Source organism: Prinia subflava, chromosome 5 (genome assembly GCF_021018805.1).
Source record: "Prinia subflava isolate CZ2003 ecotype Zambia chromosome 5, Cam_Psub_1.2, whole genome shotgun sequence".
NCBI lineage: Eukaryota > Metazoa > Chordata > Aves > Passeriformes > Cisticolidae > Prinia > Prinia subflava.
In genome coordinates, this window is record NC_086251.1 from 47,289,724 (window position 1) to 47,315,068 (window position 25,345).

The 25,345-nt window shown below is 40.5% G+C and overlaps 1 protein-coding gene across 2 annotated transcripts in view; it reads right to left on the bottom strand.

Annotated features, from left to right (window-relative positions):
- CCDC88C (coiled-coil domain containing 88C) overlaps positions 1-25,345 on the bottom strand; it is a 97,368-nt gene that overhangs the window by 21,686 nt on the left and 50,337 nt on the right. For both annotated transcript variants that reach the window (XM_063399224.1, XM_063399225.1), the window contains exons 7-18: positions 24,215-24,355; positions 23,322-23,506; positions 22,716-22,797; positions 22,108-22,266; positions 15,789-15,935; positions 13,962-14,106; positions 10,336-10,517; positions 7,168-7,305; positions 4,650-5,720; positions 2,280-2,407; positions 1,257-1,398; positions 372-560 (exon numbers count right to left, since the gene is read on the bottom strand). In XM_063399224.1, coding sequence (XP_063255294.1) covers positions 372-560; positions 1,257-1,398; positions 2,280-2,407; positions 4,650-5,720; positions 7,168-7,305; positions 10,336-10,517; positions 13,962-14,106; positions 15,789-15,935; positions 22,108-22,266; positions 22,716-22,797; positions 23,322-23,506; positions 24,215-24,355 — 2,709 coding nt within the window. The remainder of the gene's footprint in view (positions 1-371; positions 561-1,256; positions 1,399-2,279; positions 2,408-4,649; positions 5,721-7,167; positions 7,306-10,335; positions 10,518-13,961; positions 14,107-15,788; positions 15,936-22,107; positions 22,267-22,715; positions 22,798-23,321; positions 23,507-24,214; positions 24,356-25,345) is intronic.

A 25,345-nucleotide genomic window follows, 5' to 3' on the forward strand; every position in this document is an offset into this window, starting at 1 on the left:
GGCATTGAAGAGATGACAGGAAGAAAAGAAACAGCTGTCCTGATCATCTGGAGTCCTATCAAAGAGGAGAACTAATTAGTGATGATCATTCTACAACAAAGGCATAAAAAAACCTCTTTGCAGCATTAAATAGAGGTAGGATAGATGTCAGCACACAGGATTAAACCCTGCAAAGATGGGACAAGATGGACATAAGACACTGAAGCAACTTAAGTCCCATGCAGTCCCAAGAGACACCCAAGGAATCTGGTAGACTTGGGTGCTCCAGAAAACCTACCAGATTCCTTTAAGCTCAGAAATCCAGTTTCCACCAACCCACTCAAGAGCACAAGAAAAGTCTGTGAGCTAAGAGGAAACAGGAGAAGGCTTACATTCCTTTCCAGTTCAATAGCCCTGTCCTTCAGTTTCAGCAGCTCTATGGTAGCCTCTTGGTGTCCCGTTTCCAATTTCTCATTCATTTGCTCCTTGGGAATGAGCTGCTCTGATGAATTCCTCAGTGGCTTCTGAGCATACTGCCCGTCCTGCTGAGTCTGCTGAAGTGCATCCAAGTCCTTCTTCACCTACACAGTCAACAAGCAACAACCTTCAACACTGAGGGAACTGGAATAATGCATTAATAATGATGGATATGTCACTCCTCTCTTGCACCGTACAGACTTCCAGAGATTGAACAATCATTACCCCACTTCACAGACAGGGAAGCTGAGACACAGGTGGAAGAATCCACATCTCTTGGCCTCCAGTCAGGTGCCTTTAGACTCAAGCTCAGTATCACCGAACAGGCTATTCTTGTTTCCACTGCAGTCTTTTTCAGGCTATTTCCACTAGGCAAATGGCAAAACTAAGGCAGAAAAAATGCAGCCATGCCAATGGAAAAAAACATGGGAAAACATATCTACAAAGAGCAATTATCCAAGAAAAGCCCCTCCTGATGTGCCCCTAGCCCAAAGTTTTTATGAATTTTGTGTCATTACATAGAAAGGAACAAAAAAAAAGGCAGTCCGGTGAAAAATGGTTCTTGGGAAGGATGTGCACAGGGAGGGGCAGAGAGAAGAACCAAGCTGTTCTTCAAAAAAAGAGGAAAAAACCAAAAACAAAACAAAAACCACAAATAAACAAAACAAAAAATACTCCCAAAACCAAAACCAAAACAACGACAAAACAAAAAACCCACCAATCCTCAAACCAAAAAATCCCCGAACATGTGAATGTGCAGAACTGCAATGTGAAAAATTAGAATTCACTTAAGCTCTTACCGTATTTAGATCATTCTGTAACTGCTGGTTCAAGTTCAGAAAGTCTTTCACTTGAGCTTCCAGCATTGCAATCTTCTCCTCTTTCACAGCCAGAGTTGATTTTAGTGCTGATTCAGTTTTGCTTTCCAGAACCTTGTATTTTCTGAAAAATATGATAACAGTTTTCCCATGTCAGCCACTAGGATATGAGCCACCATCTAAATAGCAGACTTCACCTTCACTTGTTCCCAATCTCACAACATGTTAAATTTAACATGCTTGCTTCTTCAGGAAAATTATTTCCTCTACTGCTGCAGATTGCTACTGATGTGTTATAGCTGGGGAATTCACTTATGGAAAATTGAATCAATTTTAATAGAGGTTAACACCAGCACAGTTCTACAGAAATATCAAAGAGTTACTTAACTTGAAAGAAAACAAGTTTTTCTCTTTTCCCCATAATTATACTACAGAAAACTCTTCTTATGGCTCTTTTTTACTTTCTTGACAAGGAAGAAGATCCACAGTTTAAAGACTCCTACAAGATGGGTGTGTTTCTCCAAGTAGGTCTTATACACACAGGTTGTTGGGATTTTCTGTGTTCATTACTATAGGACTTCCAAAGGAATTCCTTGCCATTAGATATTTCTTAGGCAACATTTATGTTTATATTAACAACTATCTGGATCACTAATTACATGAAGTAATGACAGACATTGTTTAATGGACACTATTCTTACTTCTTAAAGAGAACATGAAGAGAAATACACACTGAAATAGCTACTCAGCTGCTCTGATGGGGAGTACAGATGAACTGTACTAACACTGCTAGCATGGAGAGAGAAAGTGGCACTTCTTCCTTCCACCCAAGAAAATGTTCGTAAAACTTACAGTATGCTGCCAGCTTGCCTCAGAAGAATATGGTTTATGTCCAAAACTGGGACATGGGTAATGTCAAGGAGGCAGATGAAAACCAAAAATAAAGGCAGAGGGCTTCAGTTAGTCTGAGTCAAAAGAATAACTAGAAGAGCTCATTTTCCTTACCTGTCATCATTGCCATTATTATCCTCCAGCAGTAGCTCTTTGTTCAATCCCATCTTCTCCAGTTCCTGGCTCAGTTTGTCCAGCTCACTAGATAACTTTTGACTCTTCAGCTTCTCCAGGACCAAATCCTGAAATACCATTAACATGATTAGTTGCTATGCAAAGGGCGGTCATAATTATCCAGCACTATACTTTTTTTTTTAAGAGTACTGAAAAATTCATTGGATAAAATCCTGGTTTCAAGTAGGTCAGCTAGAATTTTTCATCAGTGACAGCTGAGTGTAGAATTAAACTGATTGGTTTTATTTATAGGTCACTTGAAATAAATCTGCAGAATGCTTCTTTTGGCCTTTGTCTCACTCACTGTACTGAACTACTTCTGCCAACACTGGCTTTGTGCCTGCCTGCCGAAAGAGGGATGTGCGGGCCAGGAGACACCACCCCATCTCCGTGCCACGCAGGGATGTGTGCAGGGCAGGGAACACCAGCAGAGGGAGTTCCCATCTCTCAGCTGGGACAGAAAGCCCTGCCAGCACTGGCACACACGCAGAGGAGCAACAGGACTTCAGTACGGAAGGCTCCTGAGGTATAATGGCTATGATGTTATTAGCAAGGGACTTGGTAACAGGGTCAATAGTGAATAATGCACTGAGCTCCTGACATATGGTAAATCGCTGCCCAGATTTTCAAAAGTGTAACTACATTGTAGCTCAAGAGACAGGACAGCTCTGGACATGAGAGCTTGGTGACTTATTCTGGTATCTACTCATACAGCCTGGTTTCATTTAGGTTTCTTTGGGAAGAAACTAAAGCAGGACACAGCAAGGAAGTCACACAAGGACAAGATTTGGCAGCACTCTACCACAGAAGGTATACTGGGACAACACTTTGCTGTTATTCCAGTAAAGTGGTCTGTGTGGAAATGGCCTGGGGCAACATAGTGCCAGCCTGCATTTCTGCAGAAATTTCTAGGATTAATTTCTAAGAACAAATTATTTTAATACACAGCTACACGTGAAGATCCCCTACCATTCAAAATTCTCTGAAATACAAATGCACCAGAGAGATCTATATTGCTTGTGTTTCTGCTAAAAGTTTTCTTAAACAACACATGAAGAAAGAACAAAAAAGCTATGGAAGAACTTTAATAAAAAAAAAATCCTGAATAGCAAACAGAAGCAAGAATAAGATTTTATAAAAATACTTTGTTAAACTGTAGGTATTCAATAGTCTTCTAACATCACAAATTTAGCCATGAATTCACTTGCATGCCAAGGTAAAAAACACATGGTTAAGGTCAGTGCCACTCCAGTGATCTGTATGGGGGTCCCTTCAATATCCATGAACTCCTTCAGCAGGGTCTATAGAAAGTATCTAAGGAAAAGAAGATGGGCTACTGTGTGGGTCTGCACCAGTGGAAATTTGTAAAGGTCTGTGAATGGAAAGATTATAAAGGAGCCTTCTCAGAAATTATATTGTTTTATTGATTTTTAAGAACAGTTGGATAGAAATACAACTTGGGACCTGTGTCAAGTGTTTTTGACAGACTTTATTTCTCCTCCTCAAAATTACATTAATGCTTCAGAAATTGAAAAGTAAGTGATTGCTTACTGTATTAACCTTGTTAAACTTACCAATTTCACTGAGCTACTGCAGCACAACCCTTTTTAATGCTCCTTCACAGGAAATCCTGTTTCTGGCAGGACAACAGCAGCCAGGACAGGCAATGAGAGCAGACTGCAATAATCCGAATCTGCTCATAGGCCACTTAAAAGAGTGTCAGGTTCTAGCACACACATCCTCAGATTGCCCAGGTCCTAATGCTCGGTGTAGGGAGAGATCTCTGCTGCTTAGCATGCTCTCACTCAGCAGGGAAGTGTTTGGGGAAAGATGCTTTCTTTCTCCAAAAGAAAGCTGCTGGGTGCAGCTGGTTTAGGTTGGTCATTTGGGATGGTTTTGTCTCTTTCACAACAGGGATGTCAATGCATCCTCAACTGCTAGAAATTTCTAGACCTGAGAGTCAATCTCCCCTGCTGGGGCTCTCAAGTTCGCAAACAACTTTGTGGTCACAGTTAGAGAAAGTATCAAAGTCTTTGGTTAACAGGCACCACATAAGAGCTGTTCTAAAATTTTATTCTGCATGAAAAAAAAGACATCACTTTGACACTCTGTATTGTGGACACAAAGTGGAATACTGCACAACAGCACCCAGTGCAGTTCTTGGCATGTTCCACTTTCCAAAGCAACACTTTCCAGTGACTGTTGGTAAGGTTGAGAAGATCTCCTGTGGGACAGATATATCCCTTTAGTACTTTAATGAGCTGAAAAAAAAAATAGCAGCATGCCACCCAGTAGAATTATTTTGCTTACCTCTCTCAGTGTAGCTAGTGTTCTCTTATCAATTGTAACTTGCTTTAGGAGGTCTTTGTTGTCCTTTTCAAACTCTTTCAGTTTATTAGATGAATCTCTGAATCGAGCAATTTCCTTTTCCAGTGTCTTGTTTTCCTTCTCAGCAACTGCCAACTTTACTGTACTGTCATCCAAAATAGCATCTTTCAGCTCCACTTGCTGCCAAAGCCGTTTTGTTTCTTTCTCTAGCATTTTTTTGTCTTTTTCTAGCTGAGATATTCCTTGTTCTAGGGCTTTGTTTTCCTTTTCTAACCTATCTAGCCGTTTGGCAGAAACCTTTTGCTCTTCAAGGTTCCTCTGGAGGACCTGATTTTCACTCTCCTTTCCTTGAAGTTCTTTTTCTAATTCCTGGATCTTTTTATTGCGGTTCTCCAAAATTTGCTGCAGTCTCTGGTTTTCAGAATTGACACTCTGATAGGTTAGCTCCAGCCTCTCTGATTTCTTGTTCATGGCTTTTAACATTTCCACATTCTTTCTTAAGTCTTCTTTCTCCCTCTCCAAATCTTTATTTTCTGCTTCTATTTGTGCCATTTTTGTGCTGGTAAATCTCATGGTCTCTACCACTCTTCTAAGCTCCAGATTTTCTTCATCCAATTGCTTGTTGTCCCTTTCCAGGTCACCCAGCCGGATGGAAATATTTTGTAATGTGTCCAAGGATTTTCTTAGTTTCCTGTTTTCCACTTCCAGATTGCCATTCTCTTGTTCAAGAACTTCCACTTTTTCTGTCACTATTTTCATCACTGCTGCCTTTTTTGTGAGCTGTTCATTCTCCCGCTCCAGCCGGTGGAGCTCTTTTTCCATTTCTTCCACTCTTTCCACTTTTTCTCTAACCTGGTCAAAATCCTTTTGCAATTGTTTCTTCTCAAACTCCAGCTTGCTCAGTTTGCTACTCGTCTCCGTTACTGTTTCATGAAGGATTTTGTTCTCTTTTTCAATATCTTTCACTCTTGCCTCACTGCTGACTTGTGATCTTTGCCTCAGGGATGAGACAACTTGATTAAGGTGATCATTTTCTTGTTTAAGGTCCTTTATCTACATAAACAGTTGTGCAAATGTTATTCATCTACCTTAAAAGTGTGGCACAAATTAGTCCTAAAGCAGAGAGATGACTGTTAACACAATCACATCCATTTAATCCAAGACAAATTTCTCAGCAAATTACTGACTATAGCAAAGAACCCAAACTACTGAAAAAAATGTTACCTCTGGTAACTCATGATTTTAATAAATTAAAAACTGTGCTACATTCCTGCTACCATCCAGGAAGGCTGGGGCAGAAGGAGAAAGCAGACAGAGGACCTTCAGAGAACACCTTGGAGAAGATGCTTTGTTACAAATCATTCTTAATAGAGGGTATCTTTCTATCTAGGTTTACCTTCATCTTTGGGACCTGAAGACTGAAAATTATCTCTGGTAAGGTGCCAGGAGCCTCAGAATACTTGAAAATGTAGAGCAGTTACAGATGTCATTAAAGACACACTTCCTGTAAGGACAGTACACTTACCCACTGGTCAAATTTCAGCTGATGCAATTGTAACTTAGATTGCAATTTGCATTTGATTCTTATACTAGACAACATCCACACAAATCAAAAGGGCCTAGACCTGAAAAAATGACAAACTGGTCTTTTTCAACAACTGGGAATATTTCCAGTTTTAGTTCCTGCCCTACCATCTATTAATTCCTGCCACAAAGAGTCTGCATTTGTTCTAAGAAAAATGTAAGACTTTGTTGGTAAAGTGCAGTTTCCCAGGGAGAAGTCTGGGTAAAAATCCTTCAAGATGAAAAGAACTACACGAATTAAACATCTTGCTATTTAAATTTCACCCCACAAAACTAAAAGTAAATTTTAATACAGGCTGAGAATATTCAGACCAGTCTCTAATGATCTGTGTCTATTTTCTTCATTTGTCAAATTAGTACAGACGACACTTGCATAAATCTGTAATTAAACAGAGTTTTCAGGCTTTGCACATGAACTGCAGCACAGTTAAAGCTGCAGCACAGGTAAAAGCTGAAGGGCAATTAAAACATCAGTCCAAAAGATGTAAGTCCTTTCTCAGCATCTCTTCTAAATAAAGCAAAAAGGCTGGTTGGCTAAAGAACCTCAACCAAACCAATCACGCCATACAGGTGGTGGAAGACCAATATTCAGCAACAAAATTGGGATTTATTTGCACATCCTAAAACCAGTTGGTATTCCATTTAGTAAGATCTATGGGCTTTTTTCCCTCAAGGGAGAATGTCTGTTCATGTAATAGCCTGAAGATCCCCATATGGTAATAAAAGCAGGAATCAGCCAAACATACTGGGCTTTTACACCTGAAGAAGCTTCTAACCCAGATCTGAACAAGCTCAACCTGCACTTAATAGCTCTCAAATTGCCTTATCTCCCTGAGAGAACCAGGTGCTCTAAATGGCATCACTGAATTACCATTACTGAGCACATGTTGTTATATTACTTTTGAGAAGTTCGCACCTGTCTGTCTTTGTCGGCTTTTAGAGTCTCCATGACAACTTGTAGCTGCTCTTTATCTTTTATCAGCTCCTCACTCAAGGTTTCCAAATCTTGATTGCTTTGCTTCTCTTTTTCAATTTGATTTTGCAACTTCTCAATCTGTGGGAAGAGAACACACCAAAACACATCAACTACAGCTCAACACAAGGACGGTTTGCACTTTAAGTAATTCTAAAGACCAGAGAGAAATGAGATGGGGACTATGGCTGAGGGATTAAATCCCTCTCTCCTGCAGTTGCCAGTCTCAGAGGAGGAAATGGACTGTCTTGTTTTTCTCACAGTGCTAGGAATCCTCTTCATGCCTTTTAAAATGAGAGCATATAAGGCACAGCAGTAAGAAAAGCTTAGTTCACCTGCCTGCTGCATGCCCTGTTGTGCTCCTGTCAACAGTGATTAAGTTTGTGGTGCTCCCCTTTCTGAGGAACTTGCCTCCTTCTGGCCTCTCCATCACTGATGGTCTTACTCTGCCAGGGAATGCAGGCAAAGTTACTAAGACATTCAGTGAGCAACAGCACTAAAAGACCAAAACACCAACCTAAAACAGGAACAAAGGAAAAACACTAAAGCACTGGAGTGATGAAGTTTATGCTTCTACTCCCTGTGTTCTGCTGGCCTTCTTTTCCCCAGCAAGTGACAATACTACATTTGAAAGATTTGTGAATAAGGCTCCAGTCCTACAACAAAGTTTTCTTATTTATTCATTTTGAAAGTTGTACTTGTAATGCATGAAGAACAGAAAAGCTGTAGCTCTTCACTACTTAGAAACAAGAGGTTCTGGGAACTATATTCCCCAAGTCAAGAAATAATTCCTTTTTAAGCTTGCAAAGTACTGTGAGCACCTACAGCTCTGCACAACTATCAGCTCATTTTGTTTTGGTATTATCAACTCTGCCAACAGTGAAAATGTCAATGAAAGGAGTATTAAAGCTAATTCTTACAAGTGGGAAATAGCTGGAGGCTGGGCTCTGCCTATGTCAACACGCCCCTCATTACAGGAAATGTTTAAACAAGCAGGGGCTGCCCAGATTGGAGATAAGGAGGGCTCAGCAGTCAGAAATGCAACCATGTGGAGGTTTCATTGATCTCAAAGGAGCTGTTAGAGAAAGCTGCAACAAACTCAGTAGCTCAGCAATAGCAGATCTTCATCGGCACCTCCCAGAAAACTGGAGGCAACTAAGACATTACTGCTTACATCTCTTTTCAGTAAGTCAGAAAGGCAGAGATAACAGACAGGGTGCTTGGACTGCTTCTATTTGAGTGTGCCTGAAAGGAGGATTTTCTGCTACTAGCTGCTCTGAAAACCTTGTAAGAAAGGAAAATAAATGTATGTGACTTTTCCTTTATAAAATCTCCTCTTGTACTACCTGAATAATCCTGTTTCAGCTACATGATCCCACCAACCACTAGATCAGCAGATAAACGAGCATATTCAAACAACAATTTTTGAAAGTCTCAGACAGTGGATGAAATCTCAGCTCAGTTAAAAGACTAAAAGATTTTACTATGGATATCTCAGGAGAGTTACCAAAAGAACCCCAAAGACATAAAACATTTGAGGAAAAATACTTCTTTATCTCTTGTCCTCTGACTTACACATGCTTGACTTTAACAGTCCTCCAGTGCTCTTGCACTCTCCCCTGCCCACTGTAGTAAACATTTTGCAACAAATCAGACTTTGCCTGTTACTTCCACTGGCATACCTGCTGTATTCTAATTGAGGGGAATCACAACTGCTGGCACCAATACAGTGCCATAACAGCAGGTGCCCACAAGGAATCTGCCTGGGGCAAAGCCAGAGGTTGGCCACAGTTGTTCAAGTGATTTGAATTGCTGTACACCACAGGTATCTGCTTTCTATGCCTCCATCTCTAATTTTAGGCATGTAAATTAGAGCTGGATTGAATTACTTATATACAACAGGTCATATATGGAAGCGTGGAAGGAAGATTAGAGTGAATTGAATCTTTGCAGTTTTCCTTGTTCACAAAAGAAAGAAAAGCAGCAGAACGGATCTCAACTTAGCACATGAAATCTCTCCAGAAGAGGGAATGGTCCACTGCTGGATACTGTTCTCCCAGGCAGAGAAATGGGCTTGTTACAATCTAGGAATCACAAGCAGCATTTCCTATCTAGGTGCTTTCTCCCTTTGTCCTTTAGATTCAGCTAACCCACAGGCAAGCCAAACAGAACTGGAATCATGGCATCTATGTCTCACACACACAGGTTACAGCGGTAATGGGAAAAAGAGAAATGAGCCTTATATTCTGCATAATTTGTGAATGGTAGGAGTGTGGAAAAAATCCAACGTGGAAATGTTTTATGCTTTAGAGTAGGAAGCATCCTTTCTCCCCAGTAGCACTTGGCTCAGTTCATCAGAACTGAGGATTCAAGTAACTCATCAGACAAAAATAAGGCTGGTGGCTGGAGGTGAACTGAAAAGTTTGTTTCATGAGGACAAGAACTGAGCTGGCATGTGAGCTAAATGTAACCACAGTTAGTAACAGTGCAACACACACCTATATGTAAGTAAATTTACAAAGTGATGACCTACATGTTTGTGACAAAGACTGAAAGAACTGAGATCTTTGCAGAGAGAGACACTAGAGAACTTATAACAGCCAAGAGGACAAGAAAAAGAAAAAGCAAGTCCAGGACTCTGGACACCAAGAAAGACATTTAGAACATACCAACCTGAATTCACTTGCATAATTTATTTGACTTACATGTAAAAACTACCAAACGTCAAAAAAACTAAAATAGTTCAATGTGACCATGGCTTCCTTTCCCAGCAGTGACTGTTGTGAGACAACAGAAAGGGACACAATCAACACAACCATCTGACAGGGGCAAACAGGCACTGAAAACCAGCTTTTACTTAACAGGAACAGTCACATTTTGTTACAGTGATGCATGTAAGCAGGCAGTGAAGTAGAAGGCATTACATTAAATTATTAGAATTTAATTGCATTAGAATGCGATTACATAGACAGAACCAAAATCATGGGTCAGTCTTATGGGGATCACGGGTGAACTCCCTGAAAACTCTCATCATTCAGGAATGCTGCACAGCCCTTTGTGCACTGTGTTTAAAAAAACTAAGAGCTCCATTTGGTCCTGTGAGCAAATTACCTTTTTGCTAAGCTGCTGATTTTCCTTTTCCAGTTCCACAAACTTTAGGCTGCTCTCTTTGGAGGTCAAGGAGGCATCTCTCAGCTCTTGGATTGTGTTCTGCAAGCTCTGATTATCCTTCTCTAGCTTCAGTATTCGACTCGAAGCACATTCATTCAACTCAAAAACAAAGGACTTTCTGGCTGTTGAAACACAAGAAGCAGAAGGGGGCACTAATCAATTCACAAACATCTCCTTCTGAAGTGCACAAGATCCACTTGGATGAAGATTATTGCTGTCAGTCTTATAATTTCAGCTTGACTGGTAAGTAAAAACTTGCTTAAAAACAGAACCCATTTTCACCGATAGCCATCAACACCTTTAATAAATAGGGTACTATCTGAACTGCCAGCCATCTCAAAAGTTGCTTACTTTCTTAACTCTTCTTTAATTTGCTTTAGTCGTGTTGGGAGCGTGTCTGATGTTAGTAACAAAATATACTTTGACACCATCTCATACTTTCATCACAGGAAATAAATTGAGGCAGAAAGTAAACCCCTGCTAAGTGTTTGTTAAAACAGCAAGGTGGTGCACTTCCAAGAGCTAGTGAAAACTCAGGTATTCAATCACATTTAGTAATGGAAAAAATTCTTACAGAAGAGAATTCCAGTGCTTATCTTTACAGCTTCCTCATCACAAGAGTATGCTAAATCACAGAGAATAATTTACTACTGGGTACCCAGGCACAGGACACTCATCAGAATGCTGATCTGAGAAGTGTCTGAAGTTCAAATCTAACAAAATGTATTCAAGTTTTACAACAGAGATGTTATTTTACTCAACGCTTGTTGATCAGAAGTCTCACTACATCTCAGCCTCAAAATCCATCACCTGAGCCTCACTGCTCTGTTAATTCTCTGCCCATTATTTGAATCTTGTAATTATTGGAATAATTACAACAGCAACCTTCTTGTTCACATGAAATAATTGCTACCCATCACCTCAAAACCACCTTTCATATGAAATTGACTTTAACACTGTCTTTAAATCTAAGAAAATTAACAACTCCTTCTAAATGAGCACTACAGCACACTGAGTACTTTAAGCTGGCAACTTTCTGAGACTGATAAAATCTTGTTTGTCTCTTTTATGGAGCACCACCTGGAGAGCTTTGGTCAAGTGAAGACTCAAATAGTTAAGGTTAACTAAATACTCCAGTATTGAGTTCTGTTCTGAAGTGAAGTCCACTTAAATTACATTTTCCCATGCTTATTTTTAAAAGTTATTTTTAATAAAATATACCAATCTAGCTGGTAAAATCTTCTATCTGCCACCCTTGCAGACTCAACTTGATATCCAGGAATGGGAGATTTTCCAAAAGAGTTTATGCAGTCTGACTCTATTTTTGCCAACAAGCTGCATTCAGAAGAGCAACACAGACTGAAATAAATCTTCTTAAAGAGAATTATTGTAAAATCAGAACAGCACCTCCATGAAATAAAAGTCTAAAGTTAAATGTTCTTAAAAAAAACCCCAAAACTGGCTTCCTTCATTACTTTATTTTCCTACTGAATACAAGTTTATGGATGTTCTCAGTTCCTCATTCTTTTTCTTTGGTTAATCTGAGAGTTTAAAATACTAAACATCAGTGAGTGCAGTGATAAATCACTCAGGCAAATTTTGAAAGTAATTAGTAAATAAGAATTAACTAGCATTCTTCCTTCTATTACATCAATAGTGAAAGCAAAACAGGAAGGGAACAAACAGGGTACTTCAAACAGGCTATAAAATTTAGGTATTTTTACATTTTCCTGAAATACTCTTGATGAAAATTTCTAAGTTTTGAGAGAACCGTGTTTTCCCCCACTAACACAATGAGCAATATCCTTGATTACACAGAAGGAGTAATAGAGTGAGATTCATTTCACAGGCTAACATAACCTGCTTTGCAAGATTATTATTTAGAAGTAACAATTAACTGGCCATTAATCTTAGTGAAGAGAACTCGGATCCTAGACAGCAAGAAGATTTCAGAATTGGTGTCAGCCACATACACTGCTGTTTTACAAAACAAAGCTATTCTAGACAGTTTCACTGAAAACTTAACATCTGCTTACTCTAATTTATTCCTTTGCCTTCAAGTTCAACTGTTCCTGGTACACAAAGCCAAACATGCAAGTCTCAGCAAAATTAGGTGAATACTCAGTAAAAGCTGCATGTTGAATTAGAGAATACAGCTTATATTTCCCAAGTTCCACTTAGAATTGTTATTTAGGCTGGTATGATAGACAGAATACATGTTAAACATGGAAGCCAATGCTAAAACCCATCCAGTGAACAAAGAATTAGTTATGTTTGTGATAGTTACGGAAATCAAATCAACCACTCCAAGAAAAAAAGTCAGCCAGTTATTTTAACTGCACACATTTTTCAATATCTAGTAAAAATAAATGACTTCAGCATACATTACTTCCTGGGACTTGAAGACCAGTTAATTGTCTGCATTAACGGCACTAAAGATCACAGACTCCACCCAACCATTCAGTTAGAAACATTCAATGTGACATTTCTGCTGTGTCATTTACAAAGCTTTCTTTTAAAAAAAATTTTATTAAAGTGTGATACTTAAAAGCCACACTCTCAGTTGTCGGGGTTTGATGTTCCCCGAGATTCCCCTCGGGGTGGTCGTTCCCCGTGGAGGTGAAATCTTCCCCCAGGGTTGCTGTTCCCTGGGTATTTTCCTGGGGTTGCTGTTCCCCAAGATAATAAGGTTTTCTGTCTTCTCTTTGCCCTGAGCGTTTCACACCGAAGGCAGAGACGACACTGTGAGTCCAGCAGCTCAAGTTATCAAGGTTGTTTATTTCATATTATCTAACAGTTCTTGTTTGGCTTTGCAAGGCGTCCCCAGCAAAGCAAGACACGCCGTTGGACTGGCGCTGGGCTGCCGCTGGACTGGGGCGGATCAGAGAGCCCCGTACCTTATGTACCGCACTCCCGACCCAACCACAGTCCAAGACGTATTTATTGTTTACAGAACATTACCAATACTAACTTGCTACGCTAACATGTCAGTTCTATTCTAAACCAATCTCTAAAGTCCAAATCAGCAAAAGATGGGGGATGAGAACAAGAACAAGGAAACTAGGGGCCACTCCCCAATTCCTCCATCTTGTCCTCTCAGCCCCGTATACTATGAATCCTAATCTCTATATTTATACTCTCTAACAAACTACTATCTACTTCAAAATTCTTAGGATCTGTGATTCTTCCTTCATGTGAGCATTCACTTCCATGGATAGAAGCCAGAATCAGAGTCCTTCTGGGCTCTGTGGGAGGCTGGCTGACCCCCTTGTACAGATCCCAGACCCCCCTGTACAGCCTCCTTGTACTCTAGGGCTGTCAGAGGGATCCTCCGGACTCCAACACTCAGTGATGAACAAAACAAAAGCAAAATATTTTGAGGCTTTCAAAGGAAAGTGAAAGGAAGAGGAATACATTTTAGAAGTTAAAAAAATCAAGGTCAAAGTCAAGTGGCTGAATGAGGGAAGCTTTCCAATCTTGGATGCAACTTCTGTTCCCACCTCAGTCAACCAATCTGTTTATTCTGAAACAGATCACAAACACACAGCTACCCAGCTGGTACTCACTATCTGCAAGATCAGTGCTTTTAGACAGCTGTTCCAGCTCCCAGCCTAGGTGTGCAGACTCGTTCATGCTCTGTTTCTGTGCAATCTCCAAGACCATGTTCTCCTCCAGCAGCTCCTCAATTCTCTTCTTGTCTGTGTCCCTGTCCTGTGCAAGACACATGTGAATGAAAGCGTGTTCAGCTCATCTCTAAGACTCCAGGATGAGCTGCTACAAGGACAGAGTATGTTGAGGGTAGAAGAATCTCCTTAAACACTTTGGTTTTATAATGAAATACATCTTCAGCATTAAATGTGGGCTACCTATATAAGCCACAGAAAGCAAAGCCCAGCTGGCCCTGTTTAGCACCAGCTCTGGTCCATGATACACTTGGAGAGAGGGGGATGGCAGCAAGAACTTACTGGGTGATGACAGGGCCACTACAAGCCAGGACTAGTATGGCAGACTGGATTCAAGCTGCCTCCAAAGCTAAGTTCTTCAAAAACATGTAGCATCATGCTCTGACACACTGGAAATTCTTCAGATAGAACCTTGAATTCTGCAGAGCTTCAACTCATCCCATTGAACTTGTACAGCGTCATATGGATCAGCAAGTAACACCTGCCTCCTAATTCTAACTCCTGAATTGAATTCCAACTCCTGAAAACAGATCTGGAGAATAAATCTATTGTTGCTTCTTGTGACGTGACCATTTGGGCTGTTTGCTTTTGTGGAAACTGAAATGCTGCCTCAGTGGCTCTCAGCTTTTCAGAAACCATATCCCAAATATTCATCAACTCACCCAGAAAAGCATGCAAAATTTCCAGAAACTCTGGAAAAGCTGAGCATGATATGATTTATAATCTCCTGAATCACAGAATCATAAAAGAGTTCGGGATGGAAGGGACACTAAAGATTATGCAGTTCTTGCCATGGGAACAGACATTTCCTACCAGACCACATTGCTCAAAGCCCTGTCTAACCTGGCACCCAGCAGCTTCTCTGGGAAACCTCTTTCAGTGCCTCACCACCCTCACAGTAAAGAATTTCTTCTTCCTACTATCTAATCTAAACCTCTTTCAGTTTGAAGCCATTCCCTCTTGTCCTATCACTACATGCCCTTGTAAAAAGTCTCTCGCTATCTTTTTTTTAGGCTCCCTCCAGATACTGCAAGACAGCAATTAGGTCACCCTGGAGCCCCCTCTTCTCCAGGCTGGAAAATCCCAATTCTCTCAGCTTTTGCTTTGGAGAGGTGCCCCATCCCTCTGATCATTACAGAGACACTCCTCTGGACTCACTCCAGTAGGTTCACATCCTTCTCTGCTGAAGACTCCAGAGCTGGATGCAGCATTGCAGGTGGGGTCTCACCAGAGGGAAGTGCAGGGGTAGAATCCCAGATCTGATTTACACATAAAGGAATTTTTCAGTTTGGTGTCTTTTACAGTAGTAATGGGTTCTTAAACACTCTGTAATGGCTGGAGATTTTGTTGCCAATAAGAAAGACTATTCATTAGAGTAGATTCAATTTCCTACATCTAAGAGATTCCTACTTAAACAGATTTTAGTACCCCCATTAATAAAAGGTACAAAAGCAGCCTGTATTTTAAAATTGTGATATACCTTCTGCATAAAATAAAACTCAGTCTCATACAAAGTAGCATTGGCCATATCTACACTGTTAACATTACACTATTTCAAGAATTCATATACAGAAAGATCAATCTAAAAACCTCTTCAAAAGCACTCTTGATTTATTTGCCTGTTGCCACTAGTTTCTATGACTTGATTTTGTAATGTAAGGATGAAAATGAAAGCTCAAAAACTTAGCATAATGAAAAAGAAATGCATACCAGCTCTACATCATGAAGTTTGGATTTCAACTGCAAATTTTCCTTCTCTAATTCATGCAGCTTATCACCACGAGCTCTTGCCATGGTTAGCTGTTCTTCTAGCATGGCCTTTGTTTCAATTAATACAATGTTATCCTCTCTTAATTCCTAGGAAAAAAAAACAAGTAACAGTGTTAATTTCTTACTGACTTTTCACAGACCAAGTCATTTTCATAAAGTGACATTGCAGAAAAAAAGAAGGAAATATGACATTTTTATTTATTAGAAAGACTTTTATCTGATACTTTAATGAGAGATGATACTACGTTTTATTACCTTTGAATCATTATGCAAGTAAATCGAATATTTTTAGGCTTTTTTCCTGAATTTTACATGCATAAAGGAGTTTCTTTTGCTTTATAGGAGGCTAGATCAAGAGCTGCACACAGAAGAGCAACTGTTCAATGCCAATTCATCACAGTCCCTTGTTTTCCCAGTTTCAAAATAGATTATTTATTTTCAAGGGATGGGGAACAGTGTCCATGAATACATTCAAGATCCACATTCCTGTTTCAGTACACTCATGTGCAAATGGCTGTTTAATAAAGTTTCTCTCATGAACAGAATTGTAATTCACTTGAACAGGAGAAGTTGTTTTATACTTAACACTCCCTGCCACTTCCCCACTAACCACATGAACTGCACAAGCCACGTCACTTACTCATTAGAGCTTTTGGATCTGGTTTTACTGAGCAGAAGTTTAACTTATTACTTTGCTGTAGCCACAGCATTAGAAACAGGTTAATTATACTGCACTGCAACTGTTCCTTGCAAATAACAAATGAAACTGTGCATTCAAGTATCTTATTCTGGAAACATGAAGTATCCAAAGCATGAAATCTCGCCATGAAATGTTGGTCATGCTTTAAACACATTTATCAAATGTGTCTCATTTTAAGCTGTAATACCTCACTACTAGCTTTTACTTTTGTTGACCCTGACATAAGTCTTGAGCCCAAGACAAATGTTCTGTGGCAGGAATGCATTGGCACTTCAAAGATTAAATGGATACAGTAAGGAATTTTCCCCAGATGAGTTATGACGGGGCAAGAAGCAGATTGATTCTCTACAGAAACTTTTAAATGATGTCATTCTCTGATTTCCTTTCTTCTCTCCCCATCCATTCTGCTGTCCCAATGAAATATGCAAAACCAGAAAATGTGCAAAGAGGACAAAATGTTTGGCAAGTTTATTCCTGAATAACTGAGTTCAAATGTGATGTCTCTGCTGACACAGTGTTAATGTCTGGTCTCAGACCACAAACATCCAAACCAAGTAGATTCCTGAAAGATCACCAGGCACGAGCAAATCACTTTCACAGCTTAATCAGCAACTACCTTCCCATTTTTGGGGTGGAATCAGCCTTAAGAAGCCTTATATGGCTCACTTATTTAAAAAGCAAACAAAAAACGGAAAAAAAAAGAAAAAGAAAGAAGATAGATATAAAGAATGAGTTAAGTGTCTGATGACAGCCCCTGACCCCTGGCTTTTGATACTACAGGGGGCCATCATTTAAAAGCCTTTCATAATTACAGTTGTTTGTTGCAGCTTGACTGTATATGACATAATATGGAAAGTCTACCTTAAGCAGTACCATACTGCCCTTGATCTCTCAGTGGGTCAGCTACCAACTTGCAAATCATGAGAGAAAAAATTTCCCTACTACAGTAGCATTAAAAGAAGAAGTATGTCAGTGTTTGTGATGAAGTTCATCTTCAATTAAAATGTCTGAGGATGCAAGTAACTAAAATAACAATAATACTGAAACACTAAGGTTACAGAACCTGCATGCGGAGCCAAGTCTGATCTAACAGGGTCACCTCAGGGTGGGCAAACTTAAAATGCTGACACTAAACAGATGAGAGACCAGAAGAAGTACATGGCATAACAACTGCTGGGTGTTATGGAAGCTGCCAGAATATCTGTAATGAAACAGCAACGTGCCAAGAGTTTACCTTGCTAGATCACCACACTGAATCTGGACCACAGCCCTAAGAACTAAAGTGGTGTCTGACCTCAAAGACATGACCTCATAACTATCCTTAAAACTGCCTACCAAGCAAGAACTAGTTATTTTAATGTCTCATCCAGAGTCAAACTATGTGCCAAATACATACACATATGCAGGCTCTGGTACAAACCACACATCAGTGGGAGCTGCAGTACATGGAAAACTGAAGCACTTTCCATTGAGCGCCCAGGATGGGCAGTCAGGCAGGTTCAAAGTAGTTCTGATGAAATATTAAATTAATAACCAGGTGGAAATGCCTGCTGTGATGAGGTAGACATTGCTCACTCTCAGATCACCATGATCTGAGGTTGTCTTAATATTGAAAAGTTCATATAATTTAAATAATTAGTCCATGGGAGCTTTGTAGAGTTACATCTCTAGGCCTGGGAAGCAAAGCTGTCCTAACTAAAACGTGTCAGCACTAACATCTCCCAGAAGTTGCTGGAATAACATAGCTGACCTAAAAATCTATCTGGCTACAAATCACACTTGTTAGACAGTCAGCAGGTGGTGGTCATGGGGTGGTGCTGCTTCCACTGGAATTCCAGTTCATTTTTAATTGAATTAACATATTCACCAACATTATTTTATAAGTTTATTTTAAAATCCACAACCAAAACAGTTGGCTGTCGATTTTTTTGTTTAATACACTGAGTATAACTCAGCTTTTGCAGTTTCTAAAATGAATTACGTATTGTGGTTTGATGCCCTATCAACTGTACCTTGAAATAGCTTTAAGAATGTGCACTGTCCATTCAGATAGTTACGATTAACTCTGGGGATAAGTGGTTGCACAATCTGGGTGTGTTGCCACAGGGAAACATTTTCAGAAACTAAAGTAGCAATGAGATTGTTTAAATCCCAAAAGAGAGAATGTGCACATGCATCCAGACCCAGCTCAAACTTGCCTTCAGGCAGTTCAGAAACTGCTGCTACTGAGCCTAACACAGTTAACATCTTGTGACAATCAAACATTGAACACTCATATGACAACATACAAGAGATGTTTTTAATTTTATTTTTATTTAATTGACAAGATATTCCTCCTGTCATGTTGCATAGAAATTTGATTATGGTGAGAAAGAGGAAAACTGGGCAAAGCCAGCCCTAAAGCCCTTGGCCTTAGACAATAATCTCATCTCGTGGAACAGCAGACGGTTCAGTGGAGATGTTTGTGGAAGGGAGCTTTGCACTGCAGACAAGCACTTCCATGGAGGAAGCCCTGCACTGAGCTACTCCTTCACATTCACAGTTAAGCCATCCCAGCAGGAAGGCTCCAGAGGATATTCATGTTCCTTGATGATATTTCAACTAAAATGTCACACCTGAACAATTTGTCAAGAGAAGGAAAACACCACACAAGCCCTAAATGTGTTACACTGACGTACACATTTGAACTTTTTGCACTCCTGCAATGCCAGGAAGGAAAAGATTTCAAGGGCTCATTTAATAGCTTTCTGCATTGATGCACAACAGTAAATCCTCTTCTTCCCACCTACCAATCTGGTTCTGCTTATTAGCAACCCTGTCAAGACCCTGTGAGCCTTAAGGTATCACATTACCACAGAAAAGTGGCTGATGCTGAACACACCTACATTTTCACTTCATGCTCTGGATGATCTGTTCAGGTCTTAAGGGTTAGAGCTTAGCAAGCCATTGGCAATCAGTAAATGCCAGGAAATGAATAATCACTCTACTGTCTAGAGGTCAAAATCTCTACCATGTTACATCCCTGAACGAATCTAAGCAGAGACTACACTGTCCCCAGACATTAATTCTTCTTTCAGAGGGGCAGAGGACTTGAATCAGATTTGACAGAAAACTGAGGCCCCATGGGAAGTTGGATACTGGCTAGTATGCACAGCCTTTGTGCTACTCTATGACCATGAAAAAACAGAACAGGGCCCTGTGGAATCCTCTGAATGCACCAGCCTGAGACCAATGGAGTTTGCCTGCGGCTCAGTGCTGTCAGTCCATGGCTGAGCCAAACCTGATCAATAACAGGAGAGGGAGTGGTGGGAATGTGAAACTCGCTGTCTGCCCTAAACCACTCCACACCCTGCAGACAGCTGTGCAATCCTGCTGCCCAGCAGAAAAGCTCAGCTCCTACAACAGTGACTTAGGCTAAAAGCCACACTATGGCTCCATACACGTGCCAGACTGATGAGAAACATTCCTGGTCCCACTACTGTATTTGTGCTGGTTTTGGCTGGGGTGGGCCAAATGGCCAGTATGGGGCTGTGTTTTGGATTTGGCTGAACACAGTGTTGAGATGGTTTTGTTATTGCTGAGTAGGGTTCACACAGAGCCAAGGCCTTTTCTGCTTTCTGTGCTGCCCTGCTGGCGAGAAGTTGCAGGTGCATGTGAAGCTGGGAGGAGACACAGCCAGGACAGATGACCCAAACTGACCAAAGGGATATTCCAGACTATATGGCATCATGCTCGGTATACAAAGAGGGGAGAAGAAGGAGGAAGGGGAGGATATTTGGAATGATGGCATTTCATTTTCTAAGTCACCATCACATGTGATGGGGCTCTGCTCTCCTGGAGATGGCTGAACACTTGCCTGCCCATGGGAAGCAGAGAATGAATTCCTTGGTGTGCTTTGCTTGAGTGTGTGGCTTTTGCTTTCCCTAATTAACTGTCTTTATCTCAACTCATGGATTTTCCAGCTTTTTCCCCTTCAATTTGCTCTCTAATCTCACTGGTGGGGAGTGAGTGAGTGGCTGCTGGCTGGGGTTAAACCATGACAGTATTGCAGGGAGGTATCCTTGAAGAGCCAGCACTCATCTCTGACATTCCACAGTTCCACCAAAAACTGACAGGGTGGCAGAGAGAGAGGAGAGTTAGAAGAAATTTTAAACTAACATGAAGGTTAGTTTAAAACATTCTTACCTGAACGTTATGTTAAGTAAGATTAGTAGTGCAGGAAACTGCTGGCTCCGGGTCAAGCAAGGAGGCCACTCCCTTGATCTCAGATGAAGGGGACACAAAATCTCTGAGCTCCAGGTAAATTATCTGAGCAGCAGGTAAAGCTAAGCACCTCAGTGCACAGAAGGGGAACACCAGGATGGCTCACTGACAGTCAGTGTGCCAGGGTAGAACATGACTGATTTGCCAGCTTGAGAGAGTTAAACAGAGAGAGGCAGAGCTTTGTACTTCCTAATGCAAACTGGGAATTACTGAGAGGTAAGACAGGCTTTTGTAGTCTATTACTACATTTAATAGCCATCCATTTTAGTGAACCTATTCATAAGAAGCAGCAGCTAGCTGCACCCTTAGGTTAAAGAACGGGAAAAAATCACCTACAAAGTAGAGTTTATAGAGCAGAAAAATAAGGTCTGTGCTCTCAGCTAGAGGCCTGGCAACATCACTCAGACTTGGGGTTTTGTCTGATTATGGTGAGGCTGTCAATTACTGAACCTCCATTTCTTCAGCAGTCTGGATATTTATTTGACTTTGGCTGAAGTGTTACATATGTGGATTATTGGGAGTTTTGGTGTGAATTCCTCAAAGAACTGAAAGAACAGAAAGTGAGGGCAGTCCTACCTATTTTTACCATCAGCTGTGCTGGGCCAGTGAGTTTGGCCAGATGATCTCTAAGGTCTTTTGCAACCTAATTCAATTAATAATTCCAGCATGGGCATAGCTGCAGGTGACTAAGCTGACTACCTGACATTACCACTAGAACAAAGCCACACACTTCTCATTGACATAGCCCACACATGACACTAGGGAGGATCCAAATTATTTTTCCTTTCTACTACAAGTAACAGTTGCAAGAAAGGGTGGCAAGAATTTGTCATCTGAGGTCCTCCTTAAAAATGACATTTTAACAACAGTTCCATCTGCTACAAAACCCTAAGGAAAAACACTCACACATTCACTTAACTAATTTATAGATCATATTTAAAATGTTGGTCCAAGGAACAACTCTGGAACAGAGGAAATTTACCTAAAGCTAAACTAAAGATCTGGACTCTAGAAAAAGCACCCAGAAAAGGTCTGGCCTGTTTAGCCACATAATGCTGAACTAAGCAGAGCTCTTTAAAACAAATGGGCATTTATTTTGTGGCCACCTAGTACTTCCTCTACGGAAAGATATTTAATGATGCTCAGTTAATTGCTATGATGTATGTTATGAAACTTCTGCTTGCTCTGATGTTCTGCTCTGGTCAGCTCAATGACAAATGACACATGAACTAGTAACACAAGGAAAGCCAAACATTAAGGATTACTCAGCAAATCGTTCTCCTGATTTTCACTTGCCTCCATGCGAGCTTTGTAGAACTCCACATCGTGCAGCTTCTCTTTGCACCGAACCAGCTCCATCTCGAGTCTCTCCATGCGGTTTGCCCTCTCTCTCAGAGAATCCAGCTCATCTCTGTACGCGCGGGCAGAGCGAGCATCTGAGGCAAGGTGCAAGTTCTGCCAGGAATAAGCAGGGAGAAAAACCAAGTTAAGACTTTTAAACATGTACCTTAAACTTTGGTTTTTTTGTACTTACTTACTGATTGTAAGCACAGACAAATAGTACGCCCCTGGTTAAGGAGTAAGAATTCTTCTAGTAGCCAGTAAATTCTCTACAAGACAGAGAGGTTCTCCAGCCTGTTGGACCTCTGACATTACCAATGCCTGATGCTGTGTAAGCTTCAGGCACTGCTAGGCTATTTGCAAGCTGAAAAGATGAGACTGCTCTCAACAGTCAAGTGGGAAGCATAGCACTGCTATGCCACAACCATAATCTTTAAACAGCTTGCTGTACTAAGTTGATTTCTTCATTATAAAAAAGGCATAGTAGTAATTTTAGCTTCACACTGAAACAGGACTTTTTTTAAAATAGGGAAGATTGTCACAGTAAAACGAGCCCATCTCACCTCTTGCTTTACTTTTTGCAGCTCTAGGCTGAGCTGCTCAACTTCATGTTTAGAATCTGCAAGCTGCTCAGACTTCTCTTCCCTGGAAAGGATTAGAAAAATCTTAGTAACTTTTTTCTCTCCTGAAACAATATTGATTATATGGACACTGCCAAGAATCTGTAAAGAAAGGGAAAAACCTCACAGCATACTCTTTGTTATGACAGCTTCATCATTTTCTCATGATACCATACACATAACACGGATCCAAGTTTGTAACACTATTTTTATAGTACGTTCCTGTGTTTAAATCTCATTGGTGCACCTGCTGTCACAGACAGTTTCACTTTAAGCTAAAAAGGAGAGCTAGCAGTTGGTATTTTGAAGAGAGGAAGAGAGACATGAGGGACAGAAGTATTTCATTCATCACTCTACATTTAAAGGTCAATTAGGAAAGAAGAAAAGACGGAACACACTACTAGCTTCCTACTGTTCTGATTTGAAAGGTGAGATTCTGAAAGCCCGTATGGAAGCCAGTGTATTGGAACCAACAGACTCCTCCATTTTCAGGATGTCTAAGACTTAATATGCAAGTCTCTCTAGAAGCACAAAATAATGGTGACTTACAGCTCCTGACGTATTCGTCTCAATTTAGCCTTTGTGTCTGCCAGCTCAACTGCAAGGTGCTGCTTTTCTTCATTAGAAAGAGGGTTGGCAGGGTTTGGTGAAGAATCTGGACTTGGTACTTTCAGAGGGCTCGGTGGTTGCTGAGACTGCAGATAATCTCTCTCTTGAGTGAGATCTACAATGACCTGGAAATACAGAAGACCATGTAGTGCCAAGAGATAAAATAGTGTATTTATACATTGTTTTTAAAATACCTAAACATTATTTTTAGATTTAGGAAATCATTAGTCTGGCATGATACAGAATTCAAGTGACAGCCAGGAGTGAAAGTTACATGGAAGTGGAAAGCAATCTCCACTCTGCTTCACCCACTAAAACATTCCCCTTCCAATGCCCAAAATAAGTGGTCTGTTTTCCTTGAAGAATTCATAAAAACCTGTAACAACTAACAGTTTTAACTAACATAACCGCAGTCAAAAGCATGACAGAAAATTAACAGGCTAAAGAAGGGGTGAAGGCTTCTCCAGAGATCTGCAGGGAAAGGAATCAATGAATAAAAAAAAAAATTAGGAGAAGACAATGGAGCCCAGGAGGGTGGATGCCAACGGAGAGACTAGCACACACTGCCTGAATGACTGGACAGACATGCAGACATTTGGTCTCTACTTCATGGAGAGACTGCTCAACTCCTCCTCACCAATCATTTCACCACATCTTAGTGCTTACACAAGGATCAATGGTAAAGTCAAAATCTTTCTACAGATTTTCAAAGGTGTAGTAGAAAGGTGTAGAAGAAATAGAAACCTAGTGCACCAACAAGACACAAGAGAAGGAATGGAGCCCACATCTGCTGCTCCTCATGAGCTCTATATGGAAGAGATATATTCTCATACTTCTGTGCATTCATCCCTCTCATCAATGAGCCTCCTGAGGTGGAACACCATATTCCTGGAGAGAGACTCAAGTTCTTCTGGGGCCATATCTGGGAGCTCCAGCCACTGCAAGTCAAAGACATTCTCCTGATTGTGAGTCACCTAGGAATAGGAACAAAAAAGTATGTCTTTCCACTGGTTGAGTTGAAAATTTGTTCACTGTATATGCAGCATCTCCCCGTTTCTTCTATTCATAAACTAAAAACATATCCATTTTACCAAACCTTGGCTGTAAATAATAAATGGAACTACTTTAACTATAACATTACCCAGGAATTTTTGGTATTTACATTTTTTATAATAATTAAGTCTTATTTTCAATAGTGATCAAATAAATATTATGATAAATAGCATGTACACTTCCATATTAGAAGTGTGCAGCTGTCTTACTGAGGTAAGACAGCGAAGGGACTAATCCCACATTGAACACTACCAAGAAGAATCCCTGATTTGAATGAATTCACAATTTGCAGCTGATACAGCTGGGAGGAGCTTTAACAGCTGCAGAAATACCCCTGGTTGATGCTAGCAGTGTATCTTCCAACTGTTACCCTACCTAAATTGATTTACTTTGAATCCTTTTGCAGAAACATCAGGCAAGACTCTCAAGCTCAGTTAATGATTGTTCCAGCTTTTGTTAAAACCATGTGCTTAGCTCATCACGATTTTTTTTCTTTCCTAAAATGAACTGTTTTTTAAATGCTCAGAAAAAAGTTCCTGTCTTAAGACTTTCTCTATTTGTTTCTCAAATCTGAGTGTACCAGGCTTTCTACACCTGCATGCACTGACATGGGCACAGTCAGCACCCATTCCCAGTGAGGGGCACTTCCCCTTGGCTCTCCAAAGTAACAGACTTTCTGCATTCTTTGGTAAGCCTTCCACATTCTTTCCTTCTTCTGAAGCCTAGAAATCCAAGAACGCTTGTCATTGGATCAATCACCTTTTTAAACAGAGCATATGTCCAATTCTGGCTCTTCAAGACCATCTAGCACAGAAGTCACAGGCCAGGCTGTGTCACCTACCACGGGGCTTGGGGACTAAGTGCTTACACCACTGGTGCAAGGGGCTCTGCAGCTTCTAAGACACACATGG